This window comes from Pithys albifrons, chromosome 1 (genome assembly GCF_047495875.1).
Source record: "Pithys albifrons albifrons isolate INPA30051 chromosome 1, PitAlb_v1, whole genome shotgun sequence".
Lineage (NCBI taxonomy): Eukaryota > Metazoa > Chordata > Aves > Passeriformes > Thamnophilidae > Pithys > Pithys albifrons.
Genome location: NC_092458.1, coordinates 88,526,277 through 88,545,843, shown reverse-complemented (window position 1 = coordinate 88,545,843; position 19,567 = coordinate 88,526,277). Strand labels below are relative to the sequence as shown.

Below are 19,567 nucleotides of genomic sequence, written 5' to 3'. Positions count from 1 at the left end.
AATGCCGGGTGCTGTACGTTCTAGTCCTGAGGACTTCACTGGCACTGTCCAAGCTCGCTCGGCTGTGGCAGATGAACCTCAGGACTTAAACGGTGGGGCCAGTTCTGCACACGCTGAGCCTCACTTAAAAATCCACTGCGCAGGCTGGAAGGGCACACCCACGTGGGGCAGCCCTTCCCAAATCTTCGTTTGCGGAAGATGAGCCACACACACTAAAATTAAGCAATACTGAGCAAACATGAATGCCATTCGTGTACTGAGTATCTGCCTTTCTATTGTGAGAATATTTCTGAAAGCAGCAGCAATGGCTGCTGGAAAAATAACTTGTCACTCATATGAGTGAGTCCATTTTTTGCCAAAACACAACACAGCTTGATCTGGTTGGCAGAAACCTATTAGAAATATCCATTGTAAGAAGGTCTGTTCTTTAAACCTCTCTCTACAGAAAATGTGCAGCCTGAGGGGATATCTTAACTGTTTTAATCTCAGCAGTGCAAAATGAGAACTTTTTAACATACGTGTGGAGCGTTATGTTTCTTAATGTTACTGCTACTTACATTTCCTAGTGTTACACATAAATAATGTTTTAAGGAAAATACAAATGGTGAAATAACCTAATTTAAGTAAAAATGAGAAAATACATTACATAAAAATTTGGATGACTTCTCACCTTGGCTTTACTGAAGAGCTCATACAGGAACTTTCAACATCTATGACATATACCTCCCATGGCTTCCTGCCCAGTAACTGCTACCAAAACCAAACCACTTTAAGGTAAGTCAAGATACAATACAAATATTCAGAGATTTGAAAGACCAGGTATTACCATTGTTATCTCAGGAAGGAGAAGTTTTATGCATAGGAAAGGTTGCCTCATGAGACCCTTCAGATATCTGGGGGGCTTTTAACACTAGAGTGGCAATAGTTGAAACGGCATTTAATTGATTTCTGAAGAATGCCTACAGAACTGCTACACAACCCACACATTTTTAAAAAGAGAAGACAGGCCAATCTGCTGTGATCTGTGCTCAGATGAAAAGATACTGCTATGATCAAACACTGAAATGTTTACATTTCAGTGGTATGAATCTGCCCAGCTAATCTTTCCATTATAGAGTAGAATATTTTACGCTTCCAAGAAGTAAATTGTCTCCAGTAATTTCAAGCCAAGTGAATCCACTCAATGAATATTACAAAGCTAAAGGATTTAGTTACGCTTCTCTAACGTCGCATCTGGCTAGGAAGAGAACCAAAACAGAGGTGGAACAAAGAGATTTAAGAAGCAAAGTTGCCTCATTAACCCTTGTGCTGGCAGGACCTGTCCAGTTACATCTTGCCAGAGTTTCCTAAGCCTCTTGGAATCTCAGAACTCTTGGACCAGCAAGTCCCAATGGCCTTGTAGGCTTGCATCACAAAACTAGGCAGGATCTTTCCACCTTGGTCTAGCTTTGCAACAAGGCTTTTTTTGTGGTTTGTTTGTTGGTTTTTTGGTGTGGGTTTTCTTTTTAATTTTTTTCAATTTGGTGACAAAAGATTCTGGGATTAGTTGCTCTACTTGAAAAAAAATTCATACTCTCTATTGTCCTTAATGAACCAATTATAGTCACCTGAAAACTTTGAAGGCAGCAAAACAGTGGACAGCATTTCCTTTGCCTACTTCAGAGGGTCCCTCTACCACTTCAAGGATAACATTCTTACATGTTGACACAATGTTCCTGGAAAGCAATACTGAATTGGAGATACTTTAGAAAATGACTGCAAACAACTACAGTTTATAGGATCAACTGGTTCACAGCAACAACAGCTCAGTCTCATTGAATAAATAGATCCAAATGTAAGGCATATAATTTGATAACTCAAAGGACTACACAGGCCACTTGATCATACAGTGGCATCAGATCCTCTCACAAAGGCAAAGGCTGATGCAAAGACATGCTAAACCTAAGCTAACAAATTCTTTCCTAAACATCCTTTTAAGTAGACTGACATAAATACTTGGACCCAGGAGGTAGAGTAGTTAACCCTTCCTCAAAAGACAACACACTAAGTATCTCAGGTAAATGTATCAACTCATGCAGTGGGATCATGCTGTATTCTGTACTGGTAGGAGCTTGATGACAGGAAAGAGCAGATGAGTAGATGATGATGCCCACAGCAGGGTTTAAAGTTCCTTAGCGTTCCCTGAAGCCAGTACCTTCCTAACAGGCATATTCACTTAACAACAATTCCCAAGTGTTTCTTGAGCATTAAACCTGTGTGTATCCAGACAGTGTAAGGGCCAAGTCCTTTTGCAGTAAAATTCTCTTAACTTGCATCCACACAATGCCACTTGACAAAGGCTGGAGAACTGCTCCATTTTATTATGACATTTAAGAGTATTTATTTTGCTTTGTACTGGAATGAAAAATAAAATTAAACCTTTCTATCCTTCTGATCATTAAACACGGCTGCCAAAGCTGCTTTCACTGTCAAACCCTCTCATGAAAATTGCACTACCAGATAAGTTCTGGCTCCTAAGTTGTTCCATTTTACAACAACTTTTAAAATTAATTTCATTCTAATGGAATGAAAACAAAATCTTTCTAAATTTTACTACAAACTAGAATTCTATTGACACACATATTTAGACTGAGAAGTTCAGTTTTAATATGACTATCTTTACTTTTGAGAAAGTCTAATCTTGACCACAACTTTTCTGATAGTGTTGTGACAACACCTATACACTTCCACAAATATATGTCATCTTTAATTATATGTTTCCACAAGAAACCAAAAGGCTTCCTTAAAACCACTCCTGATAGCATGAAATAGCATTATTTTTCAAATCTTTTTCTTCAGTGACACATATCCTGCCTACTACTGAGATTGCTCTTCTCCAGATGCCAGACAACCCACAAGAGCTTGTACTTGGGTGAAAATATCGCTTGCCATACGTGGTGGGTTGACTCTAGCTGGATGCCAGGTACCCACCAAAGCTGGTCTATTAATCCCCTCTGCAACTGGACAGAGGAGAGAAAATGTAACAAAGGATTCATGAGTTGAGATAAGGACTTGGAGAGATCACTCACCAATCACCATCACAGGCAAAACAGGCTCAAAGTGGGGATATTAATTAAATTTATTACTAACAGAATCAGAGCAGGAGAATGAAAAGTAAAATAAATATTAAAAACACTTTCCCTCACCCCTCCTTCTTCCCAAGTTCTACCTTCCCCCCTCCGCAGTGCCACAGAGAGATGGGGAATTAGGGTTATGGTTAGTTCATCACAGGTCGTTCCTGAAGAGAAGTGAGAGAAGTCCTTCCCTGTGCTCCAGGGGAGGGGTCCCTCCCATAGGAGACAGCTGTCCATGAACTTCTCCAACACGAGTCCACCCCAAGGGGAACAGTTCTCTGCTCCAGTGTGGGCCACTTTTCCACGGGGTGAGTCCTTCAGGCACAGGCTGCTCCAGTGTGGGTCCCTCACAGTGTCACAAGTCCCACCAGAAAAACCTGCTCCAATGTGGGCTCCTCTGTCCACAGGTCAGGAGGTCCCTGCCAGGATCCTGCTCCGGCATGGGCCTCCCATGGGGTCACATCCTCCTTCAGGCATTCACCTGTTCCAGCATGGGGCTCCTCTGCAGGCTGCAAGTGGATCTCTGCTCCCCCATGAACCTCCAGGAGCTGCAGGGACACAGCTGCTTCACTATGATCTGCAGGGGAACCTCAGCTCCGGCACCTGGAGCACTTCTCCCCCTCTTTCTCCACTGACCTTGGTGTCTGCAGAGTTGTTTTCATGTTCTGAATCCCCTCTTGTCTGGCTGCAATTTTCATCTGCTTGATAACTTTTTTTCCTTCCTAAATATGTTATCACAGGAATTACTATTGTAGGTCCATCTTGGAGCTGGCGGGGATTGGGTTTGCTGGACATGGGGGAAGTGTCTGGCAGCTTCTCACAGAAACCACTCCTGCAGCCTCCCTGCTACCAAAAACTGGCCACAGAAACCCAACACACTGTAAGTGTTATGCCTGTGACATTAAGAGTTCTGCTTTCACATCAAGCTAAACCAACCTTTTTGTTTTTTCTACCTCAGGAATTTACTCTAATGAACACAGATAAATGCATACTCTTTGTCTGTATTTCTGCTTTCCTTTTTGTATTTTTCTGAAGATATTGTTAGACACAATACTCGGAGAGTCACAAAAAAGGGACACAAATAACAGAAAGATATGGTGTAATAGGCATAAGGTGTTTTAAGACCTACTGAAGAGAGGACATGAAAGTATTTAGAAATAGAATATCTATTCTTAACTGGTTTTTTGAATGAAATTAATGCTATTGTGGTGAGTAATAGAAGGTAGTTCTCAAAATGCAGGAGATGCCAATAGAATTAGATATCTACACAGTGATTAACAGCTGGGAAATACTTATTTACAACTGATTTATTCTGGTCCAGCCTCCCAGAATTTCAGGATGAGAATGGGACATGATTTGGATTTGGCACGTGACCTGATTATACTTTTTAGTTTGACAACTATAGGTAGGAGCCTTGCTGTGAGAAACCAGAATTAATATATTAATTCTCAACAGACGGTGGAACAAAAATTAATATTTTTAATTGCAATTAAGCCTTTTTGGCTACACAGGATGATTAGTCCCACAGATGAGTCAGAGCAGCATGGAAGGATGCTGCTAGTTTCAAGATTTTAGCTTTGCTGGCTTCACAAGCACACGGGCACATTTTGAAGTCAACGTTCTGGGATCCAAGACCAAAAAACACTGCTCTTGCTTCTGCCACTTGTGCTTTTTTCATCTTTCCTTGACCCTTTATCCCAAGCATTTCAGCTTTTATGACAGAACCATAAAATTCTTCCACGTCTCTGTCCCTTCCATCCCTCCCTCTCTCATGGCCATTTCCAGCAACACTGTGCATCTACTTCCAGTCTTTTCATGTGAAGGGCCCACAAGAGGATCCAGTTTCTTTTGTCATTGCCTTGGTACTGCTTCCCAGCTCCAGCTTGTTCCCTTGTTAGTATGGCACATGATTACTTCTGAAAATTTCCTGGGTAACTGTCTTGACCCTGTCCCAGTGAGACCAGCAAAACTGGAAAGTAAGTCTTACAAGAAAAAAACAACAAAAAAATTTCTATCCACACAGCTCCTGAACTCGGTCTCACCAGAATAATTTCTAAGGGGGGAAAAATAAAAAACATCAGCCTCGTGAACAATCTAGTGTGGAAAATTTAGGCTTTAATAGATTTTCAAAATTCAAAACAGTATCATATTTGCTAGTGGCAAGGTACCTTAATGACACATGATTATTAACTTTAACAGAAAACTGACAAAACAAACAGGTACATAACAATAAAAGATACACACCTTGCTTATACAATCCATATATTTTCAGCTTCAGGTCTTGTCTCTTGGAAAACTGTACATGACAAATTATGAAATCTGCTGATATTTTACAGGAGGCATAACAGTTTTCCTTCCATTTATAAGGAAAAAAATTAATTCCACAGTGACTTTATGAGAGAATCAGCCTATCATCACTCAGTTAAGTGCAGGAATTAGTACAAAATTACCAATCAGGACTTCTACCACCATCAAGTCATGTAAGAGTCAGAAAAGGTGCTAGACACTAATTCTCCTGGATCTGGAAATCTTTTAGCTACATATTCATAAACCTTGCCATGATATTCTTCACCTTGTATAATAAGAGTGATACGAAATACAATTCAGTAAGATGATAGAAACCCTAAAGGGAAATAGCTTAGAACAGATAACAGGAATTATTTCAACATGATATATAATTATCTTGCAATGTGTCACGGGCAGTTGTTAAAGTTTCTTGACTTGTAGGCACTGCAGACAGCTGCACTAAAATTTATTTAAAACCCCCACATTTCAGTAGATGCAACATGTAAGATCAATGGCATGAGTAACGATGTTACTATTAATATCATTAATAACCACATTACTATGCACGTCATTGGTCCCAAACTGACACACATGCACATGTCATACTTTCAAAGACCACTGAATGTCAGGAATCTCATTTACAGTCTCTCTAGAAATGGGTATGTGCTTGTGGAAACGACAGTTTGTTGAATCCTGCCACAGAGAACTGTAAGGGGTGATGATAGAAATGCTTCTCTAAGAAGAACTTTTCACAACCCTGTGTTCTGTGCCAATCTGCTATTTGCTTCTATCTTTACTTCAGTGGAAGCTTTGAATGCATGAACTGTACACAGAATCTGTGTGAATGCTTAGGAGCAAATTCTGCCCTGTGAAACAGAGTCCTAATGCTGTGGCAACATGATCAATCTTTTAATTCGCTACAGCCTGAACGGAAACTGAGACCAAGCAAAAGGTCAGAACAGGCATTTTATATTCTCTGTTAAAGGAGGGGAGAAAAAAATGTCTTTGAGGAGTAAAGTAAGTAGCTAATGAGACACAGCACTGACAGCTGGAATTTAATAAGTATCCACTTCACAGGGAAAATTGCTCTTAGTAATTAAATACAGGTATCACACAAAGCTTCTGCTTGGAGCTAGATTTCAAAATCCTTCTGTCAATAGGACTGAAGAGGTTTTACACACCAGGTAATATAAGGGTGAGTTTGCCTGGGAGGCTAGTCTTAAATGAAGAGGGTTAATTGCATAAAATTCACAGTCGTGTCAGTGGTAAATAATTCCAAAGGGACTTGTTCAGATAGTAGCATGGCATTACTGAAAACCAGACCACAACTAAAAGGACCTGTTATGAAGTCCACCAAAACCTGAGACACATAAAAAGTTTATTGGTCATTGCAGAAATAAAATGCAAACAAGATCTTTTTAGAAGGATCCAAAATTCTTTATGCCCCAGGTCTGCAGGACCGTAAAACTCTACCTGAGAAAATTTTAAACAATCTTCTAATTAATCGTAGGATTTTATAGCCTCTCACAAGCTGTAACTAAAACATTAACAAGGCAGGAGGAAGTCCTCTTTGTACCAAGCATGGTTCCAAACCCTACTGATATATCCCACTAGACAAACCAGATTAGAATGTAACATCAAACTGAGATTATAATGGACACTAGCACACAGAACTGTGTTTCATTTAGGGGACTGCATTACCATAAATGAAGGTACAAGTCTCTAAATTAGTGGTAGCATCTGAGAGAACAGTCTGACTGGTTTTATGTAATTTGAGACATCACCATCAAAATATACCATGTAATAAATCCTTAAATAATCAAATTCTTATCCCTGAAAGGACATCTTGATAATCACTAAATCAGCAGTCCAACTGAACTGCTGGTATCACAAAAAGAAAGCTGTCTAAGTATCTATGCTTGAGTATTTTTACTAGCTAAATCCAATAGATTTGCATTTGCTCAGCAATGCATAACACAACCACACAGCTGTCTTTACTTCAGTGTAAAAGAGCACTGACTCTGCAATACATATTTTAACCTACCTCATAGTACATAGGCACATCCTTAGCCTTTTTTCCCTTTTGACTCCCAGATTCTGTGATCTGCAAGTAAATAATGCATTCTACTGTGAGAAGGTTTAACGTTTAAACAGATTATTTTACTCATTATTCTCTTTGTAAACACTACACTTATACTCCAGAACAGTAAGGAATCACTTTGTGGCACTCCTGTACCTTAGGGAGGGAGTTGCTGTGATCAGCATCTTGAAGAAAAGTCTGTAACCAAACTTCATCACATCCCTTCATTACAGGGAGCAGAGCAGCTTATACACTAAGTTTTTCTTTTCCATTTTTAACTCCTATGAATTAGAGCAATGAAGCTGGTGAAAGGTCTAGAGAGTAAGTCATATGAGGAGTGGCTGAGGGAGCTGGGGCTGTTTAGTCTTGAGAAATCCTTTTCTCAGGAGAGACCTTATTGTTCTGTGTAACTACCTGAAAGGAAGTTGTAGCAAAGTGGGGGTTGAGCTCTTCTCCCCAGCAGCGAGTGACAGGACAAAAGCAAATGGCCTCAAGTTGTGCCTGGGGAGATTTGGGTTGGACATCAGAAAGTTTATTCACTGAACGGGGTGTCAAGCATTGGAATGGGCTACCCAGGGAGGCAGTGGAGTCACTATCCCTGGAAGTGTTCAAGAAATGACGGGATGTGGCACTCAGTGCTATTGCCCAGCTGATGTGGTGGTGTTTGGTCAAAGGCTGGACCTGGTGACCTTGGAGGTCTTGTCCAACCTTAATGATCCCATGAATTAGTGTAACTTTTGAAATTTCCCCAGAGCAATTTGTTGTTACCACAGACCAAAAGCGGCAATTCCTAGAAACGAGATATACAGTGTGATTTGTTATTAACAGTCACTTTCTTGGATTACCTGTGTGAAAATGCCTTCCTGAGTTACTATGCTGAAGAGCTTTCGCTGTGGCACCTGCACAGCCATAGACAGGGCCTGGGTGTGCATCTCATCCTCAGCCTTCGTCCCAACAATGAAAGCGATGCTAGGCTTCCAGTCATCCTGTGTTCCAAAATAATAAAACGTGTTAAAACTCAAGCAAACAAAAGGACTTCTCTGCAGTTACAAAAAGTAGCCTTGTAGAGATGGCTTTATGACCCTTTAAGACATCACTGTATTAACCACACTGAAATAAACTGCATACAACCCGAAAATGCACATACTATTTTGTCCCAGTTCTTTCTGCCATTGGGTGGCAGCACGATGCTACGGAAAACAGAAATACCTACCAACAGGCTCTACAAACCTCCAGACAGGCAAATGCTGCTTTAGCATCACACAAAGGTGCACTAGCTTTTAAATGGCATTTGCAGATTTGACAGCTTAGCTGGCAAACAAGAAGTGAATTTTGAATACATGTAGTATTGTGATTATTTGCTGTAGGAAAAAAATAAACAAATTTCAGCTCCCTCACCTTGGTTATTAGATAATGTCCAGATACTACTTTCTGAAAATTGCAGCATTATATGTATATTTTATGAGGGTATATTTATGCATAGCATGATTCTTACATGGTTCCACTAAGTGTTCTGAATCAAGAAAAATTACTTCTCAATGGCAAGTTGTATTTCACTACAATACTGACAAACGAACAACACTAGTAGTTCTCAAGTATTTGCATTAATATACATATATTTTAATTGAAAGAAATATGTTTTCAGCATTAAAGAAATGCAGAAGACTGGAATATGTTATTAAGTGATACACATAAACAAAAGGTTCAAAACTATGTCATTCAAGCAACTTTTACTGGTTAGTCATCTTTCACATTTCTGCTTTAACCTACTGGAATCCCTTTCAAAAGTGAGTAACCATCTCCAGCACATCAACATCTCCCTCCAAAGTATTCTTTATCGGCATCAGTTGTGGCTGAACCATAAGCATGTCTAATGGTTGTGCTATACACTCTTCATAAATCACCAATTTTTTTTTTTTTTCAGTGCACATCTGTACATGTAAACTGCAAGGTTATGAATACAGCTGCATAAAGGTAAACATGGTAAGGGCTTCAGTTAGACCAAAGTGACCACAAGATAGAATCATCCTGATCAGGACCAGGGTAAGCATCACATACCAGTCCAGTGAGCATCACAGCAACGTAGGATTTTAGGGGCAAATTTAAGAGAGGGTGGTAACTTCAGGATAGTGAGGAAAATATTTTCATACATTATGTACAAAGTCCTTGTTGAAAGGAGGAACAAACTGAGTTTATGGTGAAGTGAGGAAAACGACCACTCTAAGAAAAAACATGTAAATGGTAAATGAAGTTTCTTCTTCCAGTTTTGCAGTACCCTTCTTCACTTGTTCCTTTTCTTAGCTGAAGAAAAGCCTACTCAAATATTTGCAGTTTGAGTCACTGATGGCTTGGGATGGGATAAAGCCACAGTTGACTCAAGTTTCAAACTAGTATATGCTTGCATGGTGTAAAAGAGTTTCTCAAACTCTAACAGTAACAAAGTACCATCACATGAGTATGGTACCATGTGACTGTATATCGATGTCACACTTTGTTAACTACAGAAGACTCAGAAAAACAAAAAAGATGAAAAGATCATTTGGGTCACTAAATGAATCTGCAAGTAGCTACAATCAGTTAACTAATCCTAAATGGCCCCTACAGCTCCACACATTAAGAACTTCCTTGTTTTATTGCAGTACAAAACAAACCCCAAGTTTTTAAAATTACAAAATGCTGGAGAGTTACAAGCATGTCACTGATGCTCGAGGAGCACACAAATCCAGTGGTATTTATGAAAGCAGAGTGTCCAGCTGACCTGGGGCAGCAGGCACTGCTCAGTAGGGAAATGGAAACATCACTGGCCTCTGTGGGGACTGTAATTCCTCCTGCCTGAAGTTGAAAGATAGCTATCAGTGCACAGCACTACAGAACAGCTTTAGATAGTCCAATACTATCATCAAAATTGTCATTTTGTATAGTCAATTGTATAGCTGCCAAGAGCTGGACAGAAAAACTTTACCATTCTTTGAAAAGAGAGGATTTAGGTGCTCATGATTGTGCACAAATGCATAATTTTCTAGGCTCTCAGAACTGAGACTGAAGTGCCCTCTTGTCAGTATCCTGGTGCCCTCAGGGCTCAACAGCAGAGGAGGAGTCTCTAGAAAAACTACTCACCTGTGACACGAGCTAATGGAAGAACTGATATCACTACACTATCCACTTCAGGAAGGACCACCAAGAGAGGGGAATAAGGTCCAGTCAGTCTCATGCACAGATGCTGACAGCACGAGAGCAGCAAGAGTCAGGAATGTCAGGTTCTACTCAGAATGGTGCAGTAAACATGGTCCAGCAGCAATATAGAGCCTGTTCCCACAACTGCAGTGCTTCAGATATGCAAAGAAATCTCTATCAGAGTCCTAAAACCTCTGCCTTAGGTCTTCTTCAGTTCCTCCTTAAAACACATTGGTATCTTGGTGCCCACAAATTAAATCTGCTTAGCATTGTTTAATATCACCCTGCAACAACATCTCTAAATCCTGTCTCCCTTATAGTCCTGTCTCTTCTTGATTTTTCCACACCTTTGTCACAACTGTTCCTAGTTTATTTCTCCTTCCATTTCCACTCTCTGCATCTCAGCTCAGTTCCACAACTTCTCTTAATGGCTCCCACACCTGTGACTTGTTTCCCTGGCTCTCGTCTTCTATCTCCTTGTCCAGCTAGTCACTAATTTCATTATCTGATACCACTTCCAGCTTTCTCCATCCTCAGATTGCCCCTCCACGTCCTTATTCTCTAGGCCCTATAATACTTCCCAGGCACTCTCAGAGTTATGGTTGAGCAATGAGACCCTCCTTCGCAAAGGCACTATAAGCCTTTCTAAGAGGAAAGAGAATTTTCCTCATTTTCACTGTGGTGCCCACCTTCTCAGCAGCCTGTGCCAAAGCACCAAAGCAAAACATCAGGGTAAGTCCTGCTTGTGCACAATGAATTTTCCAAAAAACCTTAGGAATTACCCAAACAAAATTATCCAACCCCAAATTTTTGTTATCCGAACAGGAATTGTCTGTCAGGGTGCCACATTTTCTCTCCCCCTGTAAATGTTCTGCTTCAAATAAACAACCTGATAAAGCTTCTCCACAGAACAGCTATGAGAACATTTATGGCATAGGCAAAACACTAGCCAATATACCAAAAATAAAATACATGGAATGAACACCCACAAGATATCTGAACTGGTACTGAAAATTATAACCCCACCTTACTTAATTCTACACAAGTATATGCAGCTGGATACAAGGTCTTTTGCAGAAAAATTTAAACATTATTAGAGACAGCCTATACCTCCCCAGTGGAAAATGAATATAAAAAATTGCTTTTCTAAAAAAAAAGGAATACCTGGGAACTGGAGCTAGATAAATATCAGAAATAGCTACACACATTTAACAGGGAATAATGATCCAGACTTCCCAGAGTCATTATAGCATGCCATCTATTTCTAGACTGACAAATACTGAAGCCCTTAAAGATTATTTTTCAGAAAAGCTGCACACTGAGAACAGCAATTGAGGTCAGTAAGGATAGTGAATGTGTAATGTTAGTATATACTTTGAGGTGTTTAATTGATTGTATTATTTTCTGATTTAAAAAATTAATATTTTTGCAATACTGACTTTATATTATCAATTCTGTAACAGTATCCATAATGTTCAAGGCACTGAAAGGATAGAGAAGAAACAGACCTTGCTTCTATAGCTCACCACCTAAAATCACAACATAAAAATGAGAAGGAAAAGTAGTAAAATGTATATAGTTACTTTAAAAATATTTTCTCCCTCAATATACAACTGCTCCTCTACTTAGTTTAATTCTTTCAAATGTTATTGTAAAAGCGAGACCTGAGAAAGGATCTGAAAGAGGATAGATTAGCGACCCCAAGGCTACCTCAAATGAGGTTCCTAGCTTAAAGAACAGGATAGAGAAAACCATAAAAATAGCTACTGGAAAAGCATGGAAACAGCCCAGGGAGGCTGCCATTGAGAGTATAACACAAGCACTACAAACTGTGAACAAAGGCAACCAAAATGCAAGGAGCTGACAACCAACAGAATTAAGAACACTGATTCAAATGTGAATAAAAAAGAAAAAATTGAAGCTGGAAATGTGGCACTGGTACCTGAATACTTTTTAAAGAATCTAAAACAAGCTCTAGTTCAGGGGAGGCCAGGTTGCTCTCACTGGAAAACATCCAGTGACAATCATTGTCACAAATGACACTGTCCTCCTGCTTTTAAACTCCTGGCCACATCCAAAATTGAAACACACCAATGTTTCTCTCAGTGATAGAAATAACCATCTATGTGGGAAACTTCCATGCTCCTTAGCTGAAAAGGTTCCAAGACTAGCAAGATCCACCTAACTCTGAAAGCTCCATGTAAGCATCTAGTAGTTTTGCAAAATCCTTGTTTCCACAAAACATAGAAGGTGTCTTATCTTCTGATTTTATTCTCAAGCCTCCACTGTGATTCTCTGTAATGTGATTTTTTCCAACTGTTAAACACCAGTACACACAGCCTACATATCTTATTCATCCCAGAAGTGTTTCAATAGCATAGGTATGTTAAGAAAATCTCTAACTTCAATTCACACTGAAGAAAAAAGCAGATGTAGCACACAGTTTTTTCCTTTTAAAACACACTTTGTTTTTTCTGCTTCATTTCCAAGACACAAAAGGGCAGCTGTTCTAGTGAAGACATTTGAACAAGTCAGGCATATTGTTTATTTTTGCAGTACCAGTTTCTAGATCTCTTCAGCCAGGAAAAGCATCGAGCAGCCACCACCCCCTTTTCCAGGCAATCTGAGTATCTCTCATTTTGCATTGCTGTTTATTCTTATGGTACCTAATGTGGTGAGGTTTGCAGTTCCTTTTTTTTTTGGTGGGGGAGTAGTGTTTGGTTTATTTGTTTGATTTTTTCCTTAGGTAAACAACTAGTAGGTTCATTTCACTACAGCAGAAGTTCAAATTTACCTGTAATGGCTGAGGAGAAACATTTGGAAGCTCAAACTCCAAACAGTTAAGCACCAAACAGCAAGAGTTCTTCACTCTCCTGATTTTTACATAATACTCCAGAAACAATGAGATTTAATAGAGATTTATGAACAATTAGAGCAGTAACAACTCCAGCACTCTTTACTTTCAGCAATAAGGGAGCCTGTAAATCAGCAAATGCTGCTGGCATTACTGGCAAAGGTTGCTTATTGGCAGTTTTGTAGTCCTAATGCAGGGACTGTGTAGGACATCACTGCTAAGAAATACCCAAGTCCACTTTCATTATCTGCTGAGTGACACACCCCAATGGATTCCGTTTTAATTTAAGAGCCTGAGCTTTTGCTCTATAACCAGGGCAGGTCAGAGAATATCAAAGCTTCATGGAATGTTAATTTTTTCTCTGAAGAGAAAGCAGTAGGAACAGCAACCAAAAATGGAGCCATTCGATTCAGAATATTTTTAATTGTTTTAAAAGATTTAAGTTCTATTCAATTTTCAGGCCCTAGAATGCCAATAAAATAAGAGAAACCACACAGATGGAAAGTCAGAACAGAACATGGCTTCTAATTGCTATGTTTAGTTGTACCAGTTAATAAGAACAAATAAAAGATGACAGTTATTTCAATTAAGGGCTGTATTTGCCCAGAATTCACCTTTCACTTAGCAAATATCACCTTTTAGCTACTTAACACATGCAAAGTCTAAGACTACCTTAAAATCTTAATTTATAATTTGTAATTTAAATCTGTAGTGAACTCAAACAAAATAAATGATAAATATTTGAAGGGAAATACAGTTTGCAGCTCCATGTTCTTCTGCATAGCACATTAGAAACAAGAAAGATGTACATAAACTATAATGTGAGGCTCTGGAAAATCCGTATTTCCTCTGTACATGTTTTTAAGTTGTGTGTTTGCCAGTTTTCACAGTGCATTTAGTAAAAGTAATTATTTGGTTAGTAAATACCATTTAAATCATATTTTAGTTAGCATACCCCTCCATAAAAACCTTAGGACTGGTAAAATGACTCTTTTTCATAGATGGAACTAATAAAATAGTGTAAGTTATAAACACACATTAAAATATGAAATTTCATCACTTGGTCTATCTGGCACAATTTAATACTAGTTCTAGCAAATTCCCTTTGACTCTGCTAAAGGGAAAGAATATTTTCTAAATTGATACAAGTAAAAGATTTAAAATTTTTTTACGCATGAACAATGAGGAGAGACATTTACTTACTTGTTAGGAGATCCTGTCATCTCCCATATAATTTCAGATTCATATGGTGTATCACATACAATACTGAGGATGAGTAAGAAATAAGTCTTGTGCACTGTGTCTGGTCACATCTACAATTCAAGTTGCTCGCCACTCTTTTACAGGCTGCTTTCATTTCCTGAGCTTCATATATTCAAGTTTAAACCTTGTATGCTGTATGATTACAGGGGTAGGGTGGGCAGGGGGAGGGATAGTGTGGTTAGACTATTTGCAGCATGAGATTTGATTTTTAAAAATCATGTTTATCCTTTATTAAAAAAAAACCCTATGTGATTAAGTAGTTAAGATATTCAATGCCCTCTGTGTTCAAGAGGAAGGAATTGAATTTGGCAGCAGAGTCGTACTTGTGTCAAAGATGTGCTTTTACAGAGCCCGGTTATTTACATTAAGTACACCCACACTTGGCCACACTGGATGAATCTTGATTCACACACTCTCAGAAGAGATTCGTTGGCATTTGACAATTTTGCACCAAGTATGTTCTTGCCTGTGACTGTAAGAGCTGAACAAGAACATTCCTGCAGTAAGAAAATTTCAGTGGCTGCCCAGCACCTCCAAAGCCTGAGTTCAAGCTGGCTGCAGCAAGGAGACAGTTTTTGCCAGGTTCCCAAGGCTCTGCCTACTAAAAGCAACACAGAGAAAGTGAAATTAGCTGAACTGGAACAGAAAGCAGTAGGGCAACACCAGAATTATGGAAAACAGGAATCTTAATTCAGCCCCGATGGGTATAAGCATCACAATAATCTTTAATTAGGTGATCACATACTTTTTCCTACAGAATTCTTGCCCTATTCAGTGAACATTCAATATTTTTTTTCCATCTGCCTCAATGTGTGGTCTTGAATAATAAGAGTTTTGACATTTCCTACATTTTGAGTGTTTTATTTCCTACCTTTAAAAATACTTCAATATAATGGTTTGCATTTAAGAAATGTAATAAATTACATGTAGAGGCAGCAGAGTATACAAAGCACTTTGTTCAGTAAATTCACTGCACAATATCCACAACCACAATAAACACCATCATAAAAAAATAATCACTAATTGGCACCTAAGTGTGGAAGAAAGGTCAGAAACTGAGTAAGTGATGGAGACTGAAGCTCCAGCCCATTCTTATGCTTTGGGAAGATTTCCCTTCGGTCAGGACAAGATTCACAATCAAGAAAGGGCTCAAATGCCTTTGACCTTTACTGAAAAATGTACGTCCTCGGGAAAAATGGGAAACAACAGCTTAGGCAGAGTAGCATACTTAAAAAAGTGAGTTTGTTTGGCTAAATTTGTACTATATGGCTACTACCAAATAAAAGTAAAATCAAGTAAATATTTAAGAGATTTTTGGACCTCTGTGGCATTTTCAGGAAAACCAATTAGCCTGTTTAAAAGTCTTCCTCTAAATTCAGTTCCTCATATTTAACCAGGGCTGCTGGCGTATCAAAAGAAAACCAAACCAAAACACAAACCCACAGCAACTGGAACAAAAAACTGCTGCACTTTTTTTAATGGGGTACAACAGAAATCCACAAAACAAGAAAGCCACGGAAGCAATTTGTCTCACTTGTAGAAGCAGCACTAGATAAACACATGCGAGATAAATATTATTGTTTGCTAGCTACCACGCTATTTTGAAACCAAACTCTCTCTTGCAAGTCAAGATTTATGAGAATTACATTGCTTACACAGAACCTGGAAACCTAAACACGCCTTTAGATCCTCACACTCCGTAAAAGAAAGAAAAATAAAAAGAAAAAAAGTGCCTTTTAGCTGCACACACTCAGGCAGGAAAATTACAGCCTCACATTTTCAACGCTACAGTTAATGCTGTGTCAGCACCTCCATCAAACCTCGTTGTTCAGCAGTTTATAAAAAGTTCACTCCGGGCCGAAATTTGGCACCCAGAGCCCAGAGAGGAAAGTGCCGAGGAGAAGCAAATAAACCCGCTGTGCCGCCGCTCGGTGCGGGGGGCAGAGGGGCGGCCCGGCCGCGCATCGGGGCTGCTCACGGAGCCCCCCGAGCCGCCGGGGGCAGGGGAGCGGCCGCCTCCACCCCGATCCCCCCTTCCCTCTCCGCTGCCTTCACCTCCTCGAACGGGGCGGACACCAGCGCGGCCTCCCAGGCCGGGAGCGCCGAGGGCCGGCGCCCCGCAGAGTCCGGGGGCCGCTTGGGGGCCATGGCGCTGCGGGCAGGCCCGGCAGGGAGGAGGCAGCGGCGCCCCACGCGTCGCCACAGCGACCGGGACGGGACCGAGCGGCGGCGCCTGCGCGGCCTTGGAGCCCCCGGGGCAGGGAGGGATGGGGCTGACGGGCCCTGCGGCCTCCAGAGGGACGGCTGGGAGGAACCTCATCCGTGTGGATGAATATATAAAGCGGGGACGGGGCGGGGGGGGGGGGGGAGGGGGAGGGAGGGGAGGGTCAAAGGATGGAGCCACGCTCTTCTCAGAACTTCACAGGCAGCTCCACCTGGACATGGGCTGATTCCAATGGGATGAGGTTTAACAAGGCCAAGTGCCGGGTCCTGCACTTTGGCTACAACAACCCCATGCAGAGCTACAGGCTGGGGACAGAGTGGCTGGAGAGCAGCCAGGCAGAAATGGACCTGGGGGTACTAAGTGACAGGAGGCTCAACATGAGCCAACAGTGTGCCCAGGTGGCCAAGAAAGCCAATGGGATCCTGTCCTGTATCAAAAATAGCATGACCAGCAGGCCCAGGGCAGTGACCCTTTCCCTGTACTCTGCATTGGTGAGGCCACACCTTGAGTATTGTGTTCAGTTCTGGGCCCCTCAGTTCAGGAAAGATATTGAGGTGCTGAAGCGGGGCCAGAGAAGAGCAACAAGGCTGGTGAAGGGACTGGAGCACAAGCCCTATGGGGAGAGGCTGAGGGACCTGGGGTTGTTTAGCCTGGAGAAGAGGAGGCTCAGGGGAGACCTTATCACTTCAACTACTTGAAAGGATGTCATAGCCAGGTGGGGGTTGGTCTCTTCTATCAGGCAACCAACAGTAGAACAAGAGGGCATGGGCTTAAGCTCTGCCAGTGTGGGTTTAGGTTGGATATCAGGAAGAAGTTCTTTACAGAGAGAGTGGTCAGGCATTGGAATGGCCTGCCCCGTGAGGTGGTGGATTCTCCGACCCTGGAGGTTTTTAAGGTGAGACTGGACATGGCACTGAGTGTCATGATCTAGTAATCAAAGTGGGGTTGGTGGATTAAGGGTTGGACTTGATGATCTCAGAGGTCTTTTCCAACCCAACTGATTCTATGATTCTATTCTATGAGGAAGAACTTTACTGTGTGAGTGACCCAGCACTGTACCAGGTTGCCCGGATAGGGTATGGAGTCTCCTCACTGGAGATACTTGAGAACCATCTGAACACAACCCTGTGCCATGTGCTCTAGATTGACCCTGCTTGAGTAGGGAGGTCGGACCAGCCGACCCACTGTGGTCCTCCCAAGCTGACCAGTCTGTGGGATTCCTGTTGGGCTTTCAGGTGGTTTCCCTCATAATTTTCAAGATGAGCTGCCTCAGCAGGAGAGGCATCACTGAGGCTGTGTGGGAAGTGTTGGGGCTGCAAACGGTCACACAGCCACCAAGTGACATGGCACATCCCTGGGACTGTGTATGGTCACACAGCCACCAAGTGACATGGTACATCCCTGAGACCACGAATGGTCACACAGCCACCAAGAGACATGGCACATCCCTGGGGCTGTGTATGGTCACACAGCCACCAAGTGACATGGCACATCCCTGGGGCCGTGTGTGGTCACACAGCCACCAGGTGACATGGCACATCCCTGGGGCCGTGTATGGTCACACAGCCACCAAGAGACATGGCACCTCCCTCGGGCCGTGTATGGTCACACAGCCACCAAGTGACATGGCACATCCCTGGGGCCGTGTGTGGTCACACAGCCACCAGGTGACATGGCACATCCCTGGGGCCGTGTATGGTCACACAGCCACCAAGAGACATGGCACCTCCCTCGGGCCGTGTATGGTCACACAGCCACCAAGTGACATGGCACATCCCTGGATCTGTGTATGGCCACAGAGCAAACAAGAGACATGGCACCTCCCTGGAGCTGTGTGGGGTCACACAGCCACCAAGTGACATGGCACATCCCTGGAGCTGTGTGGGGTCACACAGCCACCAAGTGACATGCCACATCCCTGGGGCTGTGTGGGGTCACAGAGCCACTAAGAGACATGGCATATCCCTCTGGGGCTGTGTAGAGTCACATAGACACCAAGTGACATGGCACATCACTGGGGCTCATGTGGGTCACACAGCCACCAAGTGACATGGCACATCCCTGTGGGGCTGTGTGGAGTCACACAACCACCAAGTGACATGGCAGATCCCTAGGGCCGTGTATGGTCAGAGAGCCACCAAGTGACATGGCACATCCCTGGGGCTCATGTGGGTCACACAGCCACCAAGTGACATGGCACATCCCTGGGGCTCATGTGAGTCACACAGCCACCAAGTGACATGGCACATCCCTGGGGCCACACAGCAGCACCCATGCCAGCTGTCTGCATGCCTGGACAGGAGGAGGACAAAGGAGCGACCTCCAGCCGCGGCACTGGAGCGTGACCGGAGCAGTGAGGTGGGAGGTGTGCAGGTGTGGGCAGCCAGGCCTGCTCCCCGGCCCAAGTGGCTCTCCAAATACTACCATATGTTACAGCACTGGGACAAGAAGAGGAGAGGGAGGCACAGTTGGGAGAAAGCAGGAGAACTGCCAAGATAAAGAATTCATTACAGAGGAGTCATGTCGTGATCTCACACTGGAGACGAGTGAAATATTCTGTGTGATTTAACATT

General features: G+C 42.0%; 1 protein-coding gene across 1 annotated transcript in view; it reads right to left on the bottom strand.

Annotated features, from left to right (window-relative positions):
* The window catches only part of SPAG17 (sperm associated antigen 17), a 93,654-nt gene extending 76,666 nt beyond the window's left edge, over window positions 1-16,988 (bottom strand). Inside the window, exons 1-3 of the mRNA XM_071559567.1 lie at window positions 16,826-16,988; window positions 8,325-8,465; window positions 7,444-7,503 (exon numbers count right to left, since the gene is read on the bottom strand). Coding sequence (XP_071415668.1) covers window positions 7,444-7,503; window positions 8,325-8,465; window positions 16,826-16,918 — 294 coding nt within the window. The 5' untranslated portion in view covers window positions 16,919-16,988. The remainder of the gene's footprint in view (window positions 1-7,443; window positions 7,504-8,324; window positions 8,466-16,825) is intronic.
* Between the last annotated feature and the right edge of the window lie 2,579 nt (window positions 16,989-19,567).